General features: G+C 46.2%; 1 protein-coding gene across 1 annotated transcript in view; it reads left to right on the top strand.

The window, feature by feature from the left end:
• Nucleotides 1-26,384, top strand: part of FSCN2 (fascin actin-bundling protein 2, retinal) — a 72,113-nt gene extending 45,729 nt beyond the window's left edge. Inside the window, exons 2-5 of the mRNA XM_085617379.1 lie at nt 15,440-15,596; nt 15,930-16,051; nt 21,920-22,087; nt 25,693-26,384. Coding sequence (XP_085473505.1) covers nt 15,440-15,596; nt 15,930-16,051; nt 21,920-22,087; nt 25,693-25,898 — 653 coding nt within the window. The 3' untranslated portion in view covers nt 25,899-26,384. The remainder of the gene's footprint in view (nt 1-15,439; nt 15,597-15,929; nt 16,052-21,919; nt 22,088-25,692) is intronic.
• Nucleotides 26,385-26,790: the final 406 nt, after the last annotated feature.

Here is a 26,790-nt window from a genome sequence, read left to right as displayed (position 1 = left end):
ATCTGTCTGCTCGGTGGGGGACAAATATCGCCTCTATAGTGGTTCCAAGCACCCCATACCTTGACCCACTTTCCGGGGCAGCCCCTGGCAACAAACACCGACTTCTCCCTCCACATGCACCAATCGAGATCCTCTCTCCAGTTCCCAAGCCCGGGTGACTGCGCCGCGCCCCACAACTGCGCGATGTTCCTCTTCGCTACCATAAACGCCCGGCTTTACATAGTTTTAAGGTTGATAACATGAGTAGAACTATATAAGGTGAAACAACATTGCAATGCATCAAGGACAAAGCGGTAGGATAGTAAGTAGGATGTAAACGACTAGCCCTTCTAAAAAAAATCCACATCTAATTAAATGCCATTCAATGTTATTACGAAAATAAAACAACAGCTTGAGTAAGCATACCAAACTGCTGACAGATGCTAAGGGCGGCACACTATGCTAAGCACAGATTTTTAGTTTACGTGTTTTTAAGCCATGCCCTTAATTACATTGGCCATGCCCCTTTGAGATACCCCCCAGTTTTTTCATCCCACTTAAGTCCTGCATTTACCCAAAGTCAACTTTAACTTGTGTATTTCAAGTTGAAGACAATAAAGTTCTTAAAATGTGATGCATAGGCGTCGCCGCTGCTCATACCGTTGTCTAATGAGAGAGGGAGTGAGCTGAGAGTGGGCGTATCCAGCCTAGGTTTGAACTGCGGGCAGGCTACAGCATTATTGGATGAAAGGTGACGTCGGAAAATTTCTCGAGTCATCGGCGAACGTTAGGCAGTAGCGCAGCAAGAAAGAACAACTCGCGGAGCAGCAGAAGCTCCAGCTGCTGAAGGAAGAGTGCGATAGTGCTCTTTCCCAGTCCACGACATGTGGTCGCTACAGGCTCCGCGACCATCTGGTACTTCAGTGCAACCAGTGCTACACGGTTCTGGGGGACTCTGTGCAAATGTGCGGCCAGGACAAGAAACTTGACTGCGCCATCTGTTTGCGTGAGTTAGACTGGGGGGGATCAGGGGGAGACACTTTGTAGAGTGGGGCGTGTCATAGGGCTGCTTTGATGCCTAGGCAGAGCAGAGTCGGGTTCGGTAGTAGTGGAGGTGGGGAGCTAACACATTAGCAAAGGAAGCAGACAGAGCCGAGTTAAGGGGCTGGCTCAGATCTTTGAGCCTGTTCACGACTGGAGCCCTGAAAATATGAGTTATGTAATCATACAACAAACTTCGTAAAATATGATAAAGTGTCTTCAGAGTAAAAAAACTGTAACATGTGGAAGCTTTGACATCAGTAGGGCACATTATAGCTCTGCACTTGAGAAGTACTTATTGAAAGTGATAGATTTGTTTACAACTGGTAGTATGAACTCGCATATTTACAAGTGCGGTCATATCCGATAATGGGAAAAAAAAGTTTAATTTTGTAGCGTAGAAATATTGTGTTAATATATGCAAGTAGTGGCCAATGTTGCTATTATGTAGAAACTGCTGTGGGAGCACAATAAATAGCATTGGTATTTTGGAGTCAGACTCTGGGACCAAGATGGATGCCTGTAGACGCTGAGGGCTGATTGGAAACAGTGCAGAACATGCACAAGTTTCAACAAAAGCCCAGAGGGATTCCAAGAGGTCACTCCAAAGCAGCGTTTCCGCGCTGCGTAGGCAAGACCTAATGAATCCTTTGTTCTGTTTTCACCAAATGGTGAACTTAAGATGCTGCATTGGTCTTCTTCTCCATTTAATTTGTGTACCTTTAAGAATACTGAGTAGTCGGCTGGATTCTATACTACACATAGCTCATTCTCTTTCCTGTCTTCTTCCTCTGCCCTCTTAATCCTTCATCTCTCTCTTTTTGCCTCTCTTCAACGCTCTCGTTTATTCCCCCCCACTCTTTCTTGCCCTCGGTCTTATCACTCTATAGGTTTCTCTCATTTTGCTAATATCTATGTGTCGTCCCTCCTAACGTTCCTTCTTTCATATCTTCCATCTTTCTTTTCTTGTCTTTCTACTTTTTATTTCTAACAGTTCCTAACCTTTTAGTTCTCAAACGTTCTCTTTTTTTCTTTGAAAAACATCAGTTCGCATTTTGTTTCTCAGTCAGTTTTCACTTTCTCCCCTTCACTCCTTTGCTTTTGCACCCTGGTTTCCATTTACTTTCCTCACATTTCACCTTTTCTATATATTCATTTCTCTCCCTTTCACATTTTCTTAGTCACTCTGTCTCTTCTTCCTTTTTCTCTCCTCTTTTTATCTCTTTCCACTCTTCCTCCCACCATTTCACCTCTCCTCTTTTTCTTGTCCTCTATGCTGCTCTTTTTTCCCTTCTTCTTTAGTTTTCTGCTTTCTCTATTTCTAAGTCTGACATTCACCCAGGCACACATCGTCTATTTCTTTTAATCTCTCCTGTGGTCACTCTCATTCTGAAACACACTATCTGTTCCCCCCTCTCAGTTTAACTCATTCTCTCTCTAACTCCCTCTATCTCTCTCTCAAGCACACACACACACACAGAACTTCTTGCTGTTTCTCTCTCTTCTTTCAATGTTACCCTTTGTCCTTCGTTTGGGTATCATTCTTTCTATTCTATCGCTCTCCTCTCATACTAACTCAGTCTGTCTTTCTTGCACACTCTCTCTGCTCCTCTGTCTGGAGTTAATTAAGCACCTTGTGCATAAACTTCCTATCCCTCTCCGTCTTCCTGTCTATGCTGTGGAGCTCTCACCCATATCTGTCCACCATGCCACATATTTCCACTACACAGATCCACTCAACACCACACAATTCCACAACTAACAATTCCAACCCACATAATTCTACTCCAAAACAAAACGCATGGGTAAAAGACAATGCCATTTACAACGTCAATAACTCTAATTCTTGCAAATGTGAGACCCATTGGCATTGCCCATGCTTGTTTATTTTTATTGAGGTATGTGTGGGTTTTTTTAGCATTCCACTCTATTATGCCATAGTTTTTTTGAGCATTCCAACCTTTTGCTCCATTTTGTCATCTGTTCTACTGCTTTGAAGTGGTTATTCCTCCTTATTTCAGAGTACCTCTATTACCATAAGAAGGTATAAGCAGCTCCTTCGGACAATATTTGAACTGTGGCTCCTTCTACATCATTCAGCCTAAAGTTGTCCAACAGGTTATGTCTGCCCTGGCTGTGGCTACGTTCTGCTTGTTTTGAAAGAAAAACATTTCATATTTCAAGTTCTTCGGTGCTATTGGATATCTCACCATTGTTAGTATTATGGAAACAGGAGCAACAATAGGTATCTCCAAAGCAAGGATATTTGCTTCAAAAAGACCCTATGTGTGAGCTTTTGGGGTAAGAACGCTGTAAATCCAGGAAAGGTTAAATGTCTGGGGGACAATGTCTGGGGGTCTTGTTCTTTACATTGCAGTGGCCTCCAAGCATTGACTAAGCTCTGCATCCAAAGAATGAGGTGAAATTCCCAAGTTACTGGGGTGTTGAGAATCTTTATTGTACCCACCTATCCAAGACCAGATCGAGAACCTTGTCCTAACAAGTTTATGACCATACAAGGAGGACACCATTTAGTAGTGCTTTTTAGGCCATAGGCTGGCATGAAAATAAAACACCTCATTCTATTCTACCAGCTTCCACCCAGTGGCCATCTTGGTCTATCACCACATGGCTCACAAACCTGGTGATGAATCAAGGTGGTCACTCACCATGTTTTTTCTGACCAGACGTTTACATAAGACTGTACCCTTCTGCTTCTTTCTTAGCTTTCTTTTCTCGTCCTCGTCAAGTGAGTTTCCTCTCACCTAAGAAGGGGCATGTTGCTTTTTGTTTGCTCAAGCTATTCTGAAACTTTGAACCGTTTCTCTGGGCTACTTGCCCTGTTTACAAGAGAAACATTTGGGGTTTTTTAAGGATCATAATCCCAATCTCTGTTGCATAGTGCCACTATTACATACACTTGTTGTCAAGGCACAACTGGTTTGCCTGCTGCTCCTTACAGGCTTGGCCGAGTACCTCCAGGGTTTCTACAGGCAAGCTAGTCAGTGTTGTGTGAGTGAATATTGTAAGCTACATTTATAAGGAATCGTGAAAAGATTGTAGAAATATCACCTTTGTTAAAAAAGACATTGGGAACTGAGAAAAAAACAAAGTAGGCAAGACTAAATGGAGCTAAGACTAGTAATAATAATCAACTTTAAAACGTAAAAGGACAATGAAGCTGATTATGAGAAACTGTTTGGAGGGTGGATAGAATTGTCACTCCCACTGATGCATGTTTAAATAGACATAGGGTAAAGCTCCTTAGGGCTTCCTCCCTTACAGAACAGAGCCCGCTGGCCAAAACAGTTCAGATACAGAGGAAGGATGGGACTGGTCAGGCAGGCCGAAGTTTGGAATCCCCTGTGTTTTGATTTCAGGTTACCAGCAATGAGGAAAGGTGCGTCCCGAAAACAAGACGCAACTAGTAGCAAGTTGCCAGGGAGAGGTGAGAACAGAGAAGCAGCTGAGAGGCACAATAAGTAGGCTCAAAAAACGAGAAGAGGGCTTACCTTACAACAGGGTAATATAGAGCCCTGCAGGAAGAAGATGATGTCACAATGAGGAAGGAGCCCCACATCAGTAAATAATTGAAAACATTGTTGATAGCTGTGAATACAGCAGAAAATATGACAGAACAATCTTTCTAACTTTTCCGTAAAGATCTTATCTCTAAAGCTCCTCCATCTTATCTACTTGGATTTTGTTTCCACAACCAGACCTCCTGCTGGCCTGGGTACGGCAGTCTTTTCACATGACACCATTTACGCACAGTGGCTATGTATGTGTCATCGAGGTCTGTGTCCGGTATATCTTGTGTGAAGACAATCCTCCGATTTTGAGTCTTCCTGGACCTCAGGGTGCGGTCTCTGATGCCCTCAGTCTGTTTGGTGGATATGTCTGGAATCTGACTCAGGTTAAGAGTCTGCTGCACTCTGTCTCACTCTAGGCTAAGCTGCCTGAATCGGAAAGAGGTGCCATGTTGTGAAACCTAGTTTTCCCCTAGAAGTGCGAGGCCGCATTGGCAAAGGCCCAAGGGTGCCATTTCTCTCTCCCCGTCTCTCTCTGCACCAGGACAGTCCTGTAAGGTGCAGTTTCAAGGCAGCCCACCCCAGTCGAGCTGAGTGTCTTCTTGAATTGTGCTGCACTTCAGCCAGGTGGAGGAGGCTTGTAGAGACACTAGATGCATTTTCTTCCTGGCTCTCACAGGGTGGGTGGCTCTCCACTTAGCTCACTCTCTCTTCGGATCCATTATCTCCTGCTGTTGTTGGCCGCGTGTCATGGGCCAGTAGGTAGGTTCCCGTCTTTGTTATGTTATGTTAAGCTCATTTATTGCACACGGCTGCCCCAGCAAAGGGGCGTCCCAGCGCTGAAACCAGATTAGCGCAGCTGGTAACAATTGAACAGCTTATAGCGGAGGGAAAAGAAACGTTTTAATAGCTTTACGGAAGGGCAGATAAAGCTTTATGCTGCGGATGGAAATAGCTTTCTACTTGCTGCTTCTGGTGACATCTGCTAATTGCTGGTGCACCCTTGGTTTTCTGTCCCCTTGGGCTCAGGCTTCTGCGCCTGCACCCTGCAGTATCCCCAGCTCCACCACAGTGAGGCAGGCGGACCTTTGCTCCAAGATGGGCTAGATTCCCCGTGCATGCCTTGTGCCATTTAGCCTTGCAGAGCTTGCTACTCCTCCATGGAGTTATTTACCCCTCAAGGTGCAAGCGGCCCCATAAACCGCCAGTGTAGAGTCTCTCACTTGAAGGCAGTGAGCTGGAGCTGCGGCCATCTTGGATCTGGCTCAGCAGCACCACTGCTTCTGCATGGCTGGTGGAAGCGCCTGCTGTAATTGCGGATTGCCTGGCCCCCAGTCATTTTGCAGCTGCAAACTCTGCAGTAACCCGCTTTCTTTCTGGTATTGTTGTGCCATAACCCTTGACCTATGAATACAAAATGACATGCATGCAAAGGGAAGTAATTGTTCCTCAATTATTCCACATTCACTTCAAATAGAGAATGCAAACACTGCACAGTCACGCTGGAGTTTTGTTTCCCTGGCACGGGGCCATTATTATTGTACGATTAAACCTAATCCTGAAACCATTTATCACTAAATCTTTAAATAAATTGACTGTCTTGTGGTGGCGGGTTTTCGTGGCCGTGTACTAAAATCACAGAAGAAATGAACGTGGAAATTAATAATAATATTTAGAGAATTGGAATATTCTTTTCGGAGAGTAAGTTTGCTTACATTGATAATAGTAACTCATACTCAGAATAGTGTATTGGTCGTAGGATTTAAAATGCCATCCAAGCATATTTTGACTGGAAAAGTGCCAGGACTTCTCAAACATCGCTTTCTCCTCCAAATGCGCACTTATTCCTCATTGAACTGGGCTGATAACCTCGATACCGAGAGGAGTTGAAGGAAAAGCGTTGTGAATGATTAACAAACGGTTCCTTTAAGGTGGGCACGCTCCCCTGGGGGGAGGGGGGCGGAGAGGGACACCCCCTGTATCAGAAACGTTGCTTCACTCACAGGAAACTGAATGCACGCTGAGGGTACTGCTGAGGAAAGCTAGCAGACACCTTGGCTCTGGGGTGACGCAGACAGGCACGCAGGCCGGATTGCGTAATGCCTCAAGGCCTGAAGCAAGTCGAGTGGAGGCCGGGTGTGGCCTTGCAATGAAATCTGTCACACTTTTTTTTATGATTGCAGAGATCAGCCTCTGCCTGTCAAGATTATCGGGGTTATTGGTGGGAATTTGTGTGAATCAGAGCATGGGTGCCTTTCTATTGAGGTGCGTGAAGCTAGGCAAGCAAGTTAAAAAGAGGACATGTGAGCACAGGTACATGATGGGTGCATGTTCCTTCTACTGCCACCTGGAGTAGAATTTGCAGATCACGAGTGATGATTTTGAATTGCGAGTCCCGTACAAGTTAGGCCACATGCACCCCATTAAGGGGCTCGTTCTGAGTCCTTCAGTTCTTTGGTGAGGGAACACCACACCTGGTAAGTACTGAGGCCAGATTTATGAACAGCTTGTGTTGATCTTGCGTCACGCAAGTCAATGCAAGCCCTTAAATCAGATTTACTATTCCACTCTGCATGGCATAGTACATCTGGAGTGACGCAAGACAATGCACGTCGCTGACTTGTGTTAATCTGCGCCGAGAAGGTGTTCCCAGATGTACTAACTCTAGTGAACTTGAAAAAGTGTAAAAAATGGTACGTCTTCCCAGGTGAGGCCATGGACATCATTTGGGAGTGGTCAGGGGTCGCAGCTGTGACCTCATGCGTGCTCCCTGCTACTCCTGGCACTTCCTTTGCGACCCCTGGCCTAAGAGGGGGCAAAACCTTTGCCTCCTCTGAGGCCAGGGGTTGCAAAGGAAGAGCCAGGAGAAGCAGGAAGGAAGCTAGAGGTCACAGCTGCGACCCCTGACTACTCCCAAATGCAGGGGCGTAGTTCAGGGGCGGGGGGAGATTTGGGGTGTTAGACCCCCTAAAAAATGTATTCTTTAGTAAATAGTTGGGTACAAGTGCTTTCAGTCAAGTATTGTGAAGATTCTGTCAGGTTTCACCTGGGACTTTTACATGCTCACACTAACAAAACAGACACACTTTCTCTTTTATATGTTTGAGTATGTTGTGTACCCCTAACAATCCACACTCCTCTCTCTTTCCTCTGCCCCTTAAGCCGCCCTCGTGTCTTGCTTCTCACATAATGTGCTTTAACAAGATGTCCTAGCATGATTGTTTGAAAATTCGAAGCTCACACGTCCCCAATCATACTGACCAAGCTACGCCTCTGCCCAAATGACGTCCATGGGTGAGGCGTAACAAAGAGAAATATGTTTATTTCCCCTAGTTATGTCATCTTTTTAAGTGTGTAGCACATGCAAGAAAGAGCAAAAAGCGTCAGAGGATTGTTTTTGTGCAGCAAGGTGTCCCTTCCTGTACAAAAATAATCTTGGCTGTAACGCAGACAACCTTGCATTATGGTGCATGGTGCAAGGGGGGATGTGCTGGCGCTAGGCTGCTCTCAGGGCACCAGAACAGGGAAAGAGCAGGAATGTGTCACATCTTAGCAGATATGGAGCATTCCTGCTCTCTCCCTGTGGCGCAGGGCAGCAAGTTGTCTTGCTGCGTTGCATTGCATGACTTTATAGTACATCTGCCCCCTAATCTGCTAGGTGTGGAATTTACCACCTGGGATGTTACAGCATCATTCAGTTCTGCATTCGAAATGGGGAGTTCCCTGTTTCAAGACAGGAAAATTCAGAATGATGAGGCTCCCCACCCCCCAAAAAATTCCACCAAGTTTAACCCGTAAAACAAAGTGTGAAAAAATTGCAGGTGCAGTAAATGTCAAGAAATTGGGAATACCTATTTAAGTGCAAACTGCCTTTTGTGGTAAATCAGGATGCCTGCACAATTCATGAGTGCCTAAGGGGATGCATCTATTTGAAAACAAAACAGTGGCAGTTCTTTTCCAAAATCAATGGGGATCAATAGATACGCAATGCGACCTTTCATTACTTTGGAAAGTGAGCTTCTCCCTTTGCTGCAGCCCTCATACCTCTAAGAGCAGGAGTAGCAAGCGCAGTGCTGGTGAAACCAATGAGAAGATTGCCCCATATCCAGAGAAAACTGCCAGCCTTTAGGACGTGTTCTAAAATTATATGGATTGGCCGGGAGGGGGTATTTGAATAAGATGTTATGTAAAATCCTCTGAATTTTTTCTGAATATGGTAACCTTCCACTTCTTACTTTATTGACCATCTGGTAATAGCTTAGACAGCTTTAAAATACATTTGCAGTGATTTCTCTTTGGATTGCTTGTTTCAAGATTATATTTCAATGAGGAAGAAGTGCCTGTTTTTGCTGCTTTTCCCACTTTCCCACTAGCCATGTAGGTAAAATAGCAGTCAGATGGCAATGCCAACACGGTGCAAGTCAGGGATAGCAGTTGTTACTCCTGATTACCCCAAATGATGATCATAGAGAACCCCTGACTGTGCACTGAGTACATAGCGAGGTGGCCGTGGACCTCCTTCACTCCACTGCACACATTATCGCTTCTGGTTTTTGTAGAGCCTGACGTTCTAGTCAAAGAAACTGTGTAGAACAGTGTAGAAATGATGTAGAGACTGTTTCTCGGGTGCCTGTCTTGGACTTGGCAGGACATTATTATTGCGGGGAGTGGAAGGTAGGCGGGTTTGCATCTTTCAGGCTTACACTATTTGTTTTGTGAAAAGTTTAGACCACAAGCCTTTCACCCATTGCTTTTGTATGTGTATGATTGGTTGACTTTTGGTCGTTACTTCCCATCAAGTCCCCCCCTTCATTGAAATCTTCCATTGCAGACCTTCTCCCCTGAACCTTGACCCACAAAATAGAAGTTAATGCTTCCTCTAGAATAACCACCTCCCTCCAGGTCTTTATCAACACAATTTCCACTCCTGAACTTTACACCTACAAATTACTGATTACAGGGATGTTAATCTAATTAGTTCAATGGAAGCGAAACAAAACAACAACCAGAATGCATAAGGCCATCACACCAACGTCCAGGACTGGAAACAGTGTACGTAGTGACCTGGATGGAACTGGTCACCCTCATCTCAACAGGTTTCTCATGTACCTTGCCTTCATGGGAAATCTTCTGCATTCTTTGGGACCATGGGGACTTATTTTGTATTAAACATCATGCCAGAGTGCTACCTGTGAGGTTCTCTGGAGCACTTCGGGACACTTGACATCCAAAGATGCAAACAGACAAAGTAGGGCAGGGGTGGCTCCTCCACGTGGGTGGAGGAGCGTCGTCCCACTGCTTTCTCGCAGTGCAAGAAGCAGAAACATAAAATGGTATTATCAATACCATTTTATGTTTCTGCTTCTCACACTGTGAGAAAGCAGAAAGATTATGTTGGTGGCCAGCGGGTGGGCGGTCATGCTCCAGGGGAGGAGTGGCTTGTCCACTGTTGTGGGCGCTGACTGTTTCGTCGGCACCAGGGCCGACCAAAGCAGTCATAAGCACTCTGCCCTTTTCTGCATGTAGGCTGCATGCAGCCTACATGGAGGAAATGCCCTCCCCATAGACGCCAGTGCGGTTGACATCCCAGCCAATCAAAACACTGCCATTGCCGCGTTGTGATTGGCTTAGGGGAGGGGAGGGAGGCTGTCTGTTTCCTGTGTGGAGCAGAGACAAGCAGGACGATGCGGGACCAGACTAGACCGGGCCGCAAAGGTAAGTTAATTTTTTTTTAATGTTTTTAAAATTAACCCCACTCCCCGCGTGACTCTCTCCCCGCACGACTTCCGGCCCCCCACCTGTGAGTCATGCCGGCCGTGACTAAAGTAAGGGACACCTGTAATATGGGCAGGATTAGCCTGAGTCGTTGGGCTACAACAGTTGTCTACTTTGCTGCCAAACATGTATCTACTTACAGTGTTTCACTACTCTGAATGTATTTGTTCATGGTAAGTGCTAGAGGTGACTTCGCCATGAGTGCTTGGGAAGGAGTCTACATTTACTAAGAAGTAAAGTGACAAGTGGCCCAGGAATACAGTTCGAGTTGAGGTTTACTGATGTTTTCCCCTTTGGTCCCTCCGCAGATGCACAGCTCGCTCTCGCAAGCGTTATTGTAGGACCTGGTGAACTTCTATTGGACATTTTCTTATTTGTTCTACATCATTAAATTCTGTTGTGTTCAGTTTGGATGCCTTGATATTCTTTATTTTCTGCTTCCCTGTGTTCACCTGCACTCACCTAAGTTACTATTCTATTGTAAATCCACCTTTCAGTTCAGAGTGGAACCAGGGCCGGACTGGCTGTAGCGGGCACTGGGCGTTTCCCTGGTGAGCCGCCAGGGTGGAATGCCGGCTTTGGGCCCCTGGGCAGCCGCTTTTGTTACCGGGGGCCATCAATATCGCGCCCCTGTAACAAAATCGGCTGAAACCAGGTCTAACAAACAACTTGGCCACACTCCCCCCGAGCAGTTTGCCGGGGCTGGTTTCGGTTCCCAGTCCGGCCCTGAGTGGAGCTTTCAATCAACCTGCTAGTATCACATAGAGAGCAAAGATATCTGCCTCTTTGCACCCGAAAAGCAAAACATGTTGATGAAATCACAGCAGCGATCGCACCAATTCAGGTGTAATGAAGAACCTCCCACAGTATTATTAGTCTGATTTAGAGTTTGGTGGGCAATGTACTTCTCCACAAATGTGGTGGTGTAGTCTCTCCATCAAACCCTCGGTCTAATGCTTTTTTGTGAGTTGGGTAGACTGTTATCTTTCAGATGGTGGCATCCTGCTGGTTCAGCCATCACAATTCTTACTCCGCCAGCTCAACAGAGTAAGGGCTGTAGGAGTAAGTACCTCAGAAGACCCACCCTATTTATAGCAGATGGCCTGATGTATTTCTTTCTGTCCTTTGCCACCAGAAAAAAACCCGGTAGCCCTGAACAGAGAAAAATAAAAAATTACCCCCACACCCTGGCAGAAAACCTCCAAGGTGTAGGGTTCATTCATTTTTCAGTTTTTGAAAAACAAAAAAAGTTGATTGTGTGGCTGCCTGAACAACAGCAGCCATGCATCAAAATTGCAGTACATTCAGAGGAACTGCTGTGATGGTGGTTCCTCTGAAGGTACAGGTATCACTGCTGGGCGGGTGGTAATCTTTAAATCAGGCCCTGTGTCAGCTATTGCAGTAAGAAAGAGAATTGGCTCACAAAGACCCCCCAACTGCACTGTGCTCTCCCAGCACTTGCATTATCAAAGCAGACAAAAGCTGAAGACACAAAATAAGCTGTAAAGAGACACAAGAACTAGGCTAACCCATTGCTTGGGTTAGAATAGTCCACAACCACATCTAGCCTCAGGAATTTAGTGAGATCCTGATTAGCTGGAAAAATAGCCCAGAAATTAAGTGTTTGTGTTAGCATATTCCACCTACATAGGCAGGTGGTTTGGTTTATAACACAGGGGAAGGGACCAAAGCTAAGATTGACTTGCCTTCCAGACATCCCTCTGGACAGGTACTGCCCCCACACAATGGACATCCTCTGACTCCCAGCAATGGCTGTGCAATCAAGTGACCCAACTGGGATCACCACAGCCCATGTCTACTCCAAGTGTATGCCATTACTACCTAACGTGACCTTCCTATGAAGCACAGACAGATAGATCTGCTGCTCCAATACTAAGCACACAGTCCCACACCTTGCAATCCAAGCTCTAAATCAGAGCTCCTGACTCCATACTTAAAATCAACTGCTCAACCCCCAGTAGCAGAAACGCTGGCTACCCAAACGTCCTCGACAGGGTGAAAACTCTTCCAAAAAAGAACACTTAAGGGGGAAACATAACAGAGGAAGTTACCCAAGGACTGCTTAATGGTAATCAGTCACTCCCTACTATTGTTGCCTAATGACAGGATTCCATGTGGCAGCTCAAGCAATCAGGGTGATTGTAGGATCTGTAACACACGTGTATGCACACACACATTCTTAATTCCCCTTTTATCCCATTCTTTTTATTTTTATTTTTACTTCTTAGTTCTTTTGCATTTCTCAATGTTCAACGAGCACTGCTAATGCACTATTACTGCTGCGCTCCATCTGATCAGTGAGGAAGAGAAGCTTTTTCATTTGATATCCAAGCTTTATCTGTCCTGTGAGAGAGAGAGGCTTTGCTTGTGAGTGAAACTTACTCTGCTGATACCATTCTTCATTTCTTCTGCAATAGAATGCAGCCTGCATTGCTGAGGAGTATGTTGTACCTGTTTTGTGAGGCAGAGAAACTTGCACTAATGCTCAATGCTCTACCCATCTTTTCCCTGTCAAGAAAGAAAAGTTGTAAAGTGCAAATGTTTATGGATCATGCAAACAAGCGTAAATGTTTACTTACTACATTTATACATGCATAAATGCCTACACAACTAACTACTTCTTGAAAGCTGTGACTGTCTCAGCTTCAGAGGAGTATGCCTGGAGTTTTTTTATGGAGTCCAAAAAATTTAAATTTACTTTAAACTTAAGAGTAAAACTATGGGTGTAATTTTTAAATTGATAATTATTTAGGTCAAGCTGACTGGGCAGCACAACTGTCTGTTTGGAAAAGACCTAGTGTGGGTTTTCCTAGAACGTACAGTGGGCTTAACACCCATACATTGCATACCATTGGCTGGCTTTGTTGTCACTTTCATTTCCTTGCTTCTTATTTGATGGTTTGCCTCGTACATTTTGTTAAGTCTTCTGTTTGTCCCTCTCCTGGAGCCTAGCCTCTTTATCATCACCAATCACCTCTGCAACCACCTGCTCCTCGATACCACGCAGTCTGGATTCAGATCCAACCACAGTACAGAAATAGCACTCATTGCTTCCACAGATTACATCTGCATGATCCTTGAGAGAAGAGACGTGGCATCCCTCATTCTCCAGGACATCTCTGTGGCATTTGACATGGTCTAACTCCCCATGCTCATCAGGCGCCAGCACAAGATTGACATCCAAGGACAAGCTCTTTGCTGTATCCCCTCCTTCTTAACAGATAGAACACAAGTTGACAGCCTGTCATCCTACTCCTTGGAAGCCCGCAAACTCATCTGCAGAGTCCCTCATGGTTAAACGCTCTGTTCCACCCTCTTCAACACATACCTGATCCCTCTGGCCAATGTCATCTGCCCACGACATAAAAATCCTCTCCTACGCAGATGATAGGCAACTCAAACTCCTCTCAGACAAGACGCCCAACACAAGAAACTAATTTATTTCCTGCATGACTAAAGTCGCTAGCTGAATGAAAGCCAACTATCTCAAGCTCAACACAGACAAGACAGAAGTAGTGATCTTTGGCACAAACAACTCACTATGGGATTCAAACTGGTGGTCGACTGAAATCGAAACGACACCCAGTACCCACAGCAGGAGCCTCGGAATCATCATCGGCAGGAAATTGGACATGACTGCACAAGTCAACGGCATCACAGCATCCTGCTTCCACACCCTGGAGGTGCTGAGGAAGAACTTTAAAGGGCTCCCAAGCAACACAAAAAAGGTCACTCACACCTTGGTCACCAGCAGGTGGGACTATGTCAACACCTCCTACACTGAGATCACCAAGCAATTCACTAGAAGACTAATGACCATACAAATGTCGGATGGTAGACTCATCCTCAACCTCCCACACAGAACTCATATTACACCACACCACAGGGAACTACACTGGCTTCCAATACACAAATGCGCTCAATTCAAACTCTTGTCACACACATTCAAGGCACTCGACAACCTAGGCCCCACCTACCTGAACAGTCGCATCTCCTCCCACCAATCATCCAGACACCTCCGCTCCGCAGGACTCCTACTCACCAACTTCCCACATATACACAGAACCAGATCAGGACAAGTGTTCTCAGACATCGCTCCAAAAGCACGGACTACCTCCCTCCAAGGCCTGCTCCTCTCTTCTTGAATTACGCAATTAGCTGAAGACCTTGCTTTTCACTTAACCAACCTACCATAGGGAGGGCTACGCACATACATCTGCTCGGCACTAGGATACCCTTGTGGGTGATGGTGTGCTTTACTAATATAACATAACATAACCATCCACTTGATTCGACTGACTTGTGCCCTTCCACTGCTCACTTTTAGGGAACTACTTTTTTATTTTGATCAAGCACTCAATGAGGGTCTGTGTGATTTCAAGCTCTCTCCCTCATGTGCCCGCCCAAATGCCTCCTATTCTTCTCCCCGCTTAACGCTTCTCCCTCCGCTCCCTGTGTTGTTGTCACCCTTGTGTGCTGCTCACTCTGTTGAGTGCTTCTTTCACACACCTGTGCTTAGTGTTCTTCTCCCCTGCCACCACTCCATTGTGTGCTTCTCCTCAATGTTGCTTTTGCCCTCCAAGTTGCTCTAACTTGCTGATTTTTATTTACTGAGTGGCAATTGGCTAGTAAAAAAGACAATGGTGCTTGTGTCATTCGGCTGGTGCGCATGCGTTGTGATGCATGTGCACGCCAGCGTGGAATGAAGTGTTGTTGCGTCTGTTTTCTATTGCATTTTTACCAGTGTTGTACAGCATCACAAAAAAGCATTTTGCTTTTCTCCCCATGCTGTACAGCATCACAAAAAACCATTGGCAAAGCCAATATATCCCAAGAAGAGACCAATTGGCTTTAAAAATGGACCGAAGGGTCATGAGACTTCAAAGAATTTAGGATGTAACTGATAGATTCCCCAGGTGGTGAGTCCGCCCCTATGTTCGTTTGGAGGTCATCGCTAAAGACCTGGAGATAGAGGAATGTAAAGATGCTGCCCAGGGAAAGTGTTGGGTTATCCTATATGGAGTAGCACTGTTTGTGTCTTGAACATAACAAACACAATAACAGATCTGTCATCCACTTTCTTTCACCTACAGGGATCAATGTGTCTGCCAATCAAGATGAGGAGACAGATTTTGAAACGTTCCAGATGCAAATTGACAAAGAGTCACGGAAGTGCATATTCTACACGAGTGCCGGCAACTACTGGTGTCTGGTCACCCACGGTGGCATCCAGTCCACGGCCACAGAAATGTAGGTGGAGGCGCTCCTTACTCACGGATCCTATATATGTTGAAGAGTCCTACCACTGAGTCCTCAGAGGGTGCTGGACCTCAAGGGAGTGGGGAGGATCCAGACAGGCTTGAAGTTGTGATTCTAAAAGCGAGACACAAAACTCCGGCAGGAAAGGCTGTTGAGGGCACTACTGTGTTTGGAAATATCTCATTTTCCTTTTAAACCCTTTCCCTGTGCAGTCCTGTGTCAATCGTTGATTATAGCGCTGAGGTGGGTGGGTGGTTCACGAGGAAGTTGGGCTCATCTGTAAGTTAGCTCAAAGATTAACTTCCGGTCTCCATTTTTCTCCAGCGCTGCCAACACAATGTTTGACATCGAGTGGCGCGGCCGGAGAGTGGCCCTCAGGGCCAGTAATGGAAAGTACGTGTGCACCAAGAAGAACGGGCAGCTGGCCGCCGTCTCTGACGCTGTGGGTAAGGCCTCCGCCAAACAGGCTCCTTAGGTGCTCAGGATAAGTCAACATGCTCATAAGTTAATGTATGTGTCTGTTTCCTTTGATGTGCCTTAAAACGTAGGACATACCCCAGACTCATGCAAGAGTTCTGTAGAAGAAGGTTCATAAAAGTACACTGTTACACAATAGGATCTGGATTTCAACACCAGCATTGATTCCAGGAAGGGGAAGCAAAAGAGGTGCCCTTTGCCAGCTCCCCCCCACAACCACCCCACAGAAACCACCCTCTCATTTGTAAGCCTGCCCAGCCATGCGGTCCTAGAGTCAGAAGATGAAGTAACAGCACACACATACATGTGCGGAATCAATCAGGTGCGCACAAATATGTTGGCTTTAGTGAGATCCCAGTCTGAGGTTTTGTGTGCTATAAGGCTCCATGCAGTGAGGAGGGCGCCTTGCCATGTACCTTAGGCACAGGAATGTCACTCTCTTGCTTCATATTACATGTTGAGTAGCCTGCCTGTCTTGCCAACGGTACCTATAAAATTGGATAAACATTCTGTAACTCTAAAAGGTTATTTTAAGTAAAGAAAGCCTGGCGTGCGGTGGAGTGACTTCCTGTAATGCAATCTGAGTGGAAGATGTGAGCGTCGATAGACAGCGTTATCAGAAATGCAACTAGTAAAGCCCGGGGTTGCTAAGCGACCGCTTCATTGCCGCGTGGGTGAGCATCATATCAAGATCTGCCAGGCTTTCACGTCCGTCTTGTAATGCCCGGGGGGCTGGGGCTGGGAACGACCCTGGAGTAATGGACACCAGCGCCATGCTGCTAAAAAGCGGGGAGGCGACCCCAGTAAAGAGCAGGGGCATCTGGTCAATGAAGGTGGGAGGGTATGAAACCCGAATACCCTTGTCGGGATATCATCTAACATAAATATCGCGTCCTAACTATAGTTACTAAAATAGCGTGTACTCATTATAGCTTACCCAGATTTCACCATATTGGGAATAATATGAGAAAATCTACACTGAAGGAAACAATATTTTAGTAAACGATAATTCGGGCACGCTATGATGTCAGATAACATTTCTGACAGTGATATTCCATCATACACCTATTGAGAGAGGCCACGGGGCACGCAGGACAGGCGTGAGTTTCATACTCACAGTGGAGTGAGTACAGGCTCTAGAGTATATGCCATCACTCCATAAGACTGCGCCCCCCAGGCCACAGCCTACAAGGTGACAGCCCCTCGGAGTCAGGACAAAGCCGTCACTACTCACTCCCTAGGGAACAGGCAGCGCATTAACACCGCAAAGGGCACTTATTTATTTAGGAGTGTTTGAGAAGCACTTCCTGAAGAAGGACTATACATGGCAACAGGAAGCGCGCATAACGTCACTGTCCTAGAGACGGTCTGCAGCAAGGAGAAGGTAGGGATGCAGTGATGACAGGTGTGGAGAACGTAAGCAGAGAGGAGGCTGCCACGCCTAGAGCATATGTGCACACTGCAGAATCTGCATTATCTACACATGCAGCTTGGGGTTACGGCATGGGGTTACAGCTTGGGGTTGCAGCTTGGGGTTACAGCTTGGGGTTGCACCTTGGGGTTGCAGTTTGGGGTTACAGCTTGGGGTTCGCAGTGGATGCAAGCGGTAGAGCAGGGAAGCTAGGGAGTTTGGTTGTAAGAATTCTCTATAACGAAGAGGTGGACCTTTGGAAAGAACTTCAGTTCCTCCTGTGGTTGTATGAAGTTGTCCATGAAGGGCATTTAGGGGGAAGGTCAAGACACTGAATCCTGAGGTGACACACACGTGGTGGCACATAAGACGTTGAGCAGGTATGCCTGAGCATAATGAATGCCTTGGTGATTATACAACAATAAGCTGTGAGAGCGCGGGACCATAAATATCCGTAGACAATCAGATGAGCAGCAAATATGTGTTCCTGTGTTTTGGCTGTCAGTCCACCTGATTCCAGGCATGTTTCCACGTCAGAGATGGCTGTATAGGATCCTACTGCACAAAGAATGACTTTACTGATGGAGAAGGAGGACTGGTTAGTGGTTATCCCACCAGTCGGTTATTGCAATAGTCGATCTAGCTCACAACTGGGATTGATAAATGCGTTGGTGGCGTGGAAGAGGAGCAGTGGGCGCATTTAATGTATGTTTAAGCAACTGGTGCCTGACAGCGGTGGGTGTGCTAGTGCTAAACGACCATCACCTTGTGCTGATATTGAATTGTAGGCCCAGGTTCCTGGCAGACAGAAGGTTGTTTGGATACCAGGCAGGAAGGGGATGGGGCAGGTAAAGAGTTAGGAGTGGGCACGTGGGAAAGAATGATGAACAGTGGCTCCATGCCCACTGAGTGCAAGGAGCAGACCTGTGCTCATGTGTTTTGAGCATGGGGTCCATTCACACAGGTCCATGACCATATCAACCAGGTGTTTCCTATCCATGGGCATTAGGGAGTAAGTAACAAGCACAGACCTCATATGCACACTAACTAAAATGTGAGCAAGTAACTTTGAGGAGCAAGCAGGCTGTCATACTATGAAGTGCTCAAATATGTATGTCCAAGACTGCTCATCTCCATAGCGAAGCAGGAGTGGAAACCTGACCCTGAGTAACCAGCATGCGTTCCTCGCCAGCAGTAAAGCCGGAATGCGCACTTTACATTGGGTAGCAAGTGCAGGGGAGCTCATCCCTATTGACTGAAGAGTGGCCACAGGCATCCACCCTAGTGAAACCATCGACAGGCTGGTGGAGGCACTGGTGCCTCAATATTCAGCAATGATAGTTTTGCAGCAGATGCCATTAGTGCAATTACACCTGCCCGTTCCAGCCCGACAAGTAAAGCTAATGGGAGAAACAGAGATTTACACCTTGATCTTTTTCCAAGCCCACGTCTACCCCTGTGTTCCTTCTTTCTTTCATAGGCTTCATTTCCCTCAACATCTGTCAATTCTTTAATTCGTCCTTCGTTGTTTCTTTTGATGGAAGGTACATTACCCAAGATTTCACACTGAGCTACTCAGATCTGGGTAGGTGAAGGTCACAAGGGCCACTGAAATGACGTGATTCTGTGGCCATGGATTTTTCCGCACAATAGTGCATTTATCGCTTTTGCCACATAATCATTCTGCTGCATAATTTGCAGATTCTAACAAAAAATGGTTACTAGCTCAAAGAGAGCAAATATTACTAAAAAAACGAAGCAACACATGTTGCCCTTCGGTGGAAGGCCCATCTCAAACTTTGACTGGTCACCTTTCAGTTGTCTTTTGGTGTATTTAGGTGTTATTCTAATCCTAATGCGGTGAAACCTTTGTCCATAGAGTGCTACACTTTAAAAATGCCCCCATAATGAAGTAATACTATCAAGAAATATGCTGCAATACGCCTCATAATTTGCATTTTCTTGCTGCATACTTTAGTATTCCCTGCTAAATAATTTGGTCCTCCCCTGCCTCCTAATTCCAGTGGCCCTGAGTAGTAATAATGCTCGTACATGGTCCTTGGAAATACATCTTAATCGCTGTCAGTGGAGTCCTAAGCTTCTAAAGTTTATGTCAGTGTAGAATTGGGGTACATATTCCTTCCTTCTGGACCAACACATTTACCAAACAGATGGAAGGGAGCCGTCTGCTGACATCTACCTTTGGGCATAGTGAAAAAGTCACATGAGTGAGGGTTTAAGTGTTTTATGGAGAGGGCACCATGAGTTTTTTGTCTTGACAACAGTGAACCTCAGGCTTCCAGCACTGGATCAAGGGTGGCCACCTTCATGACAGGGGAATGGGACTAAAGTGACTTTCTCTGACTAAAGTGCCTCCTCCTGGAGATAGTGTCCCCCAGCCCTCCTGCCTCCACACACATGCACAAGGGGAACTTGCTCAATCAGCCCTTCCATTTTAGTGTTTCTCTGCAATATTGATAAATTTGCTTATTTCGCTCCCCTAAACCAAGTGACCTCCATATTTCTCCATTTAAAAGCGGCTTGTCCTTTTTGCAGTAAGTGGCATGAAATGCATGATTACATTTATTGCATTTGAATAATTAAAACCATTACAATACAGAAAAGAAACAAAGTAGATTAAGAACAGTTTGTCTATAATAAAACTACTATTCTAAGTATATGTAAATATAAATGCTATAAAAGACTAGCACTTAAATTAGAAACAGACAAAAGTTTTTTCTAATCCCAGCTGAAAAAAACTTAGCATCCCAACATAGTTCTGAAATATTCCCTGCAGTAAAGCAGTATTTTAGTGCATCTGTACATCTACTTATTCTGTTAGCCTTAACAAAATCTGTCTAATGCATATTGACTGTTCTTTTTTAGCCCCAGGGCAGCAGCAAAGTAAGTGGAGTATTGATTCATTTTGATAATCACACATTCTACATCTTAAATCAGTAAAAGTTGGTTGGACCAAGACGATTTTTTTGGAGAACAACATAAAAAAAAGTATTCTCACTATGTTCAGTCGCGCTGCTCTTTGCATTGAAATTTAAGTTCTCTCTCTTGCTCTCGACCAACAACTTAGAAAAAGTGGGGGCGTATTTACAAGCCCCTAACGCCACCGGAGCGTCACTTTTTCTGACGCTCCAGTGGCGTTGCTCTCTAGCCCATATTTACAAGGTGGCGTTGTCATTTAATGTGGCTTAACACCACCTTGTAAGTATGCCCCTTACCACAGCAGTCCGCTGCGGCAAAGGGACGCGCAATGGGTGTTGCTGTGTGAGTTCCACCGCAACACCTATTGTTTTTTGACGCTATCCCATCTTTACAAGGATGGGGCAGCACCAAAAACGAAGACCAGGTAAAGCCTAGTCCAAGGATGCTGATACGAGGAGGAATTATACATTTCTCCTCGTATTTTGATTTTTTTATGTGTGCTGCATTATGCAACACACATAGAAACAGCAAATAGCCTTTAAAGATTATTTATGCACAGGAAAATGGCCCTTCCTGCACACAAACCATTGCCGCTACAGCGCAGGCACCCTTGCAACATGGCGCAAGGGTGCCTGCGCTGGCGCTAGGCAGCTATTTTAGTGCCAGGGGAAACACAGGGGTGCAGCATATTTTTGTAAATACGGCGCATCTCTGCGTTTAAAAAATGTCAGAGCGCAGCATTACCAATTTTGGAGTAACACCGCGCTCCAACATTTTATTGTAAAAATCCCTCCAGGTCTCTTCGAAAGCATGTAGCCATGCAAGAAACTGAAAATACAGACACCAACTCAGCTACACATGCATTCCATAAAATCCCTATTTATTCTAAGCACCCAGCGCATGGAGAAGAGATCCTCAAATGTGCAGAATAGTTACCAAAGCTGTGAAGCTATTTTCAAAGCATCTCATTGTATATGATTTTTGTGCGGCTGAGGTCCCCCAGCATAACACAACATTTTATACAACTGTAGTGGGGTGGATTTGAAAAGAGAGGAAGGTTCTCTTCTGGGAATACAGGCTAATTGATAAACTCAGGGAACGAGATCCTCCGGCTACTTCACATTGGACATCTGCCCTTTCTAATAGGGAGTCTGAGAGACTAGTCTTTGCACACACCAGATACATGCCTTCTGACATCATCTTTGTTCTCCAGGATAATGCAAAAGTACAGCACAGTGCAATTGTACAAGTGACTATACCATTCTAATTGCAACTATACTAACTACTTAACCATACCAGCTGTTTAATTATACCGCGTATACTTACTAATTGTGTAACATTACTATCTAAGTAACTGTACTAACTGCTTTAGTGTAAATTGCTCAGGATGAGTCCGCTGCCCGGATATAGATGACCCTGGAAACAGGCAGCCTTCGGTTTAGAAAAACAGAGGTCTTCAACCAGCCTGTGTGCTTCCTCCCCATAGGTGAGGATGAGGAGTTTATCATGAAACTAATCAATCGGCCAATCCTGGTCCTGCGTGGTGACCTCGGATTCGTCTGCTACCATAAGAGTTCCAGCACATTGGACGCCAACCGCTCCACCTACGATGTCTTCCAGATTGTATTCCATGATGGGGCCTACCAGATTAAGGGTAAGCAGGATCAGGGCACAGCTGGGAACCTCTGGCTGGCTGAATCTGTGGGAAACAGGGCCCTATGGACATCCGAGTGGCTTCTGTAGCTGGCCATTGCTACTGGTGTTGGGAAACAGGGCCCTATGGACCTCCAGGTGGCTCTTGGGCACTGATTGATAAGGTGCTCAGTTACTAGCTTTTCAGAGAGGTGAGGCACAGACATAGTGAGAGACATTGTAGATGTTTTGGCTGAGGCTTAGAAACAGACTTTCACCCCCAGTTTAGAGCTTTGGAGGATGGCGCAGCTGGCTTGACCCCTGGCAAACAAAGTGTTTACACTTTCTCTAAAGCGAGTTGACCACAGCAGAGCAAGTTGTCTTGCACCTTCAAAGTGCTCCACACCTACCTTGTAGAACACAATGGATGTCACTTTTCTCATTCCTGGTTCATCACCAACCACAATACTGTGTATTGTGATAAGGCTGCATATAGCCGTCTTGACTTGAAATAAGAACCTTTGCAAGCATTAGCCATGTGAAAAAGCTCAGTGGGGCAATGCACCTGCAGTTGCAAACCCCACATTACCTCCAGCACACAAGTATAATTTTTAACAGGGCCCTTTCAACCATCTTTCTGATGTTGATTAAGTGAGCACCATTGATTTCAGTAACATTTCTTTGACCTTACTACCGGTGAGGGCTTTAAATATCTCATTGAGTTTGAACCACCACTCTTAGAGTTGAGATGACAACTATATGAGACCTCACACTGCCCACATGGGTACGTTGCACTTCACTTATTCACTTTCTGCCTGTCCATCACTATGGACTGCCAAAGTCAACTTGTCGCCCACCCGCACCACGCCCCGCAAGAGGAAGTGGCATCATATAATCTGTCATAAGAGGTACATCCAGTCTCTCCAACCACAATGTCAATTACTGGCCCGAACACTCTTGGAGAACAGCAATTACTAGAAGGAATTGTGTGTGGCATGAAGCTACTTCAATAATTTCCTATGTTGTTCCACATGGCACCTCCTGGACAGATCTGCTCTTCTAAGGGGAACGGGATCCTAGTCTATCCACCATTATAACGCTGTGGCACCCATTCTAGGGTCCAGTGATACTTCTAATTTCATCAGGAATGTTTGGGTCTTTTTCCACTCGAGGCTCTCAGTGTTTACCTGAGAGTCTAGCACATAGCCTTGTTTCTGAGTTCCAACTACCAAAGCGGTCAAGGATGTGTGTCACAGCATTGATTGGTTAATTAATAGATTGTGGCCCTTCATTGGCCGGATCCTTTAAGCTATTGGCTATTTCCTTTGGTCAAGTGGTGCAGGCCTGATACGTCACTATCCCCCCACAGCCAAGCACCGGGCAGTGGACATGCTGCTCTTAGGCATGTCCAAAAGGGGGTGGTGATGGACGGAGCATCGGAACCAATCAAATACTCACACCCAGTCAACAGATCTGTGTTTGATCCATCACCGTTCTTTAGCCCACTCTGCCACCCTAGTTCAGACATGGCCATATGCAAATCAGTCTGACCCTGTGCCTCATGGGAACAGTCCAGCCCGAACTGCCAAGCCATGCCTTCCCTGGACCGGAAACAAGCTTCCTAGGACCGGTTTCTGTCATTTCAGCCGTCTTCAGCCAGGCTTGCTTGAATCCAGTGGCAAAGTGAGCAAGGGACTCACGTCTGAGCATACCCTGCCAACTTATGGCGAAAAAAGCGGTACAAAAGGGGGTGGTGATGGACGGAGCATCGGAACCAATCAAATACTCACACCCAGTCAACAGATCTGGGTTTGATCCATCACCGTTCTTTAGCCCACTCTGCCACCCCAGTTCAGACATGGCCATATGCAAATCAGTCTGACCCTGTGCCTCATGGGAACAGTCCAGCCCGAACTGCCAAGCCATGCCTTCCCTGGACCGGAAACAAGCTTCCTAGGACCGGTTTCTGGCATTTCAGCCGTCTTCAGCCAGGCTTGCTTGAATCCAGTGGCAAAGTGAGCAAGGGACTCACGTCTGAGCATACCCTGCCAACTTATGGCGAAAAAAGCGGTACAAAAGGGGGTGGTGATGGACGGAGCATCGGAACCAATCAAATACTCACACCCAGTCAACAGATCTGGGTTTGATCCATCACCGTTCTTTAGCCCACTCTGGCTGAAGACGGCTGAAATGCCAGAAACCGGTCCTAGGAAGCTTGTTTCTGGTCCAGGGAAGACATGGCTTGGCAGTTCGGGCTGGACTGTTCCCATGAGGCACAGGGTCAGACTGATTTGCATATGGCCATGTCTGAACTGGGGTGGCAGAGTGGGCTAAAGAACGGTGGTGGATTAAACCCAGATCAGTTGACTGGGGGTGAGTGCTTGCAATGTTCAACACTCCGTCCATCATTTCCTTTGGTATTGCTTTTGTTCGCCATAAGTTGGCAGGGTATGCTCAGACGTGAGTCCCTTGCTCACTTTGCCACTGGATTCAAGCAAGCCTGGCTGAAGACGGCTGAAATGCCAGAAACCGGTCCTAGGAAGCTTGTTTCTGGTCCAGGGAAGACATGGCTTGGCAGTTCGGGCTGGACTGTTCCCATGAGGCACAGGGTCAGACTGATTTGCATATGGCCATGTCTGAACTGGGGTGGCAGAGTGGGCTAAAGAACGGTGGTGGATTAAACCCAGATCAGTTGACTGGGGGTGAGTGCTTGCAATGTTCAACACTCCGTCCATCATTTCCTTTGGTATTGCTTTTGTTCGCCATAAGTTGGCAGGGTATGCTCAGACGTGAGTCCCTTGCTCACTTTGCCACTGGATTCAAGCAAGCCTGGCTGAAGACGGCTGAAATGCCAGAAACCGGTCCTAGGAAGCTTGTTTCTGGTCCAGGGAAGACATGGCTTGGCAGGTCGGGCTGGACTGTTCCCATGAGGCACAGGGTCAGACTGATTTGCATATGGCCATGTCTGAACTGGGGTGGCAGAGTGGGCTAAAGAACGGTGGTGGATTAAACCCAGATCAGTTGACTGGGGGTGAGTGCTTGCAATGTTCAACACTCCGTCCATCATTTCCTTTGGTATTGCTCTTAGGCATAGCATAATTCCAGAGGATTGTGCAATTGGGTGAATCTTATTAGACCAGATTTCATACATAGGAAATTCTTCTTTAGGGATCAGATTATACCCTAGCAGAAATCCCTGGCAGGAGAAGCTCACAAAAAATGTAATGCTGTCAACAGTGAATGTACGCTAGACAAATGTAAAACTGGAACACAATTGTCATTATGAAGAGAAATACTTGGCTAACTGGAACTCAGTGATTCCCCTGATCCCCAAGATTCTGTTGCCTCTGGAAGACAGGCTGAGGCCTTGCAAAGAGCAAATCTCATATCTGTCTGACATGTAGCTCTTCTCAGCACTTCTAGCCGTCTAGGGGCACAGGTCTGTTGACCAATCTCCTGGTTTCCAAGTAGACCAATCCATCTCTTTTTCCAAACAGCAAAACAGCAAAAAAAAGACACACCACCAAAGACTGGGCTTTCCCAGACTCCTTAGAGGGCTTCCAATGGAGACAGTGGGTTTTACCAATTACAGTACTAACCTCCTTCTTTGATTTCTCTTACTTTCAGGGCTGGATGGCAAATTCTGGTACATCGCAGGCAATGGCACCATCTTCTGTGACGGGGACATGTCAGAGGACTTTTTTTTCGAGTTCCGAGAGCACGGCCGCATTGCCATCAAGGGGAAGAATGGCAAGTACCTACGCGGTGACCAGGCAGGTACTCTGAAGGCTGATGCAGATTTGGTAGACTATGCCACCTTGTGGGAGTACTGAAGATGCTGGACCATTGTAGCCAAGGGTTTGGGGGACATAGACCTAGTGCTCAGTAGACAACGCCCTCTGGGGTATGAAATTTAGAACACAAAGGACAGGAGCTTCAGAGAACCGCAAAGGCGAGGCCTGCATAGCTGCTGCTGGGCTGCCACATTCGGCTATAACTGGAGCCCAACTAAGGAGGACAGGCACCCTGTGCTGCAATCACAACCATTTTTGAAACGCTGGCCCTGGGGCTTTGGGCTGCTATGGTTGCAACTGAGAAAAAGCAAATAAGACTGTGGAGAGAGTTTAGGTGTAGTGGGGCAGAAGTCCTCTTCAAGTGCGCCGAATGGCATTAGAGATGCTTGTATGTACCGTGATCCCTGCTGTGCGAATGCCCTCAGTGCTTGGGAGATGTGTGTGTGCAGCTGACCTGGGCAGAGATCAGAATGTCTCTTTTCATTGAACGACTGTACTTTTGTAATAAACTCTCTATGAACAGTTGTATTCGTCTCTTATTGATTCAGTGGCTCTTTGTAATACATGGTAAATCTTAGAAAGAACAGCAGAGTGGATGCCACATGCACTATACTTGAAGGGAGGAATTTGCACCATCCTGGATGAAGAGGAGCACAAGAGGATCTAATCATGTCTGTCCCTGGAGCAACCAGAGAATGGGCTGTTAAGACCCCCTGGTTCACGGCTAGACTGGTACCCAACTAGGTCTGGTCATTGGAGAAGTAGGTGAGCCCCGAGCTCAGGATACCCAGAAGCAGGTGTGGCCTCAAGGTGAAGGGGCGGGTTTGAGGTACGGGCGCACACACATTAGGTGCTAGTCCAAGGACCTGCCCAGGCGCTGAGAGAAATTCCCTTTCATTGGAATTCCTTTGCCATTGCTTTAAGTGCAGAA

This window comes from Triturus cristatus, chromosome 7, assembly GCF_964204655.1.
Source record: "Triturus cristatus chromosome 7, aTriCri1.1, whole genome shotgun sequence".
In the NCBI taxonomy this organism is placed as follows: domain Eukaryota; kingdom Metazoa; phylum Chordata; class Amphibia; order Caudata; family Salamandridae; genus Triturus; species Triturus cristatus.
Note: the sequence above shows the minus strand (reverse complement) of the source record. Positions and strands in the feature narration are given on the sequence as shown.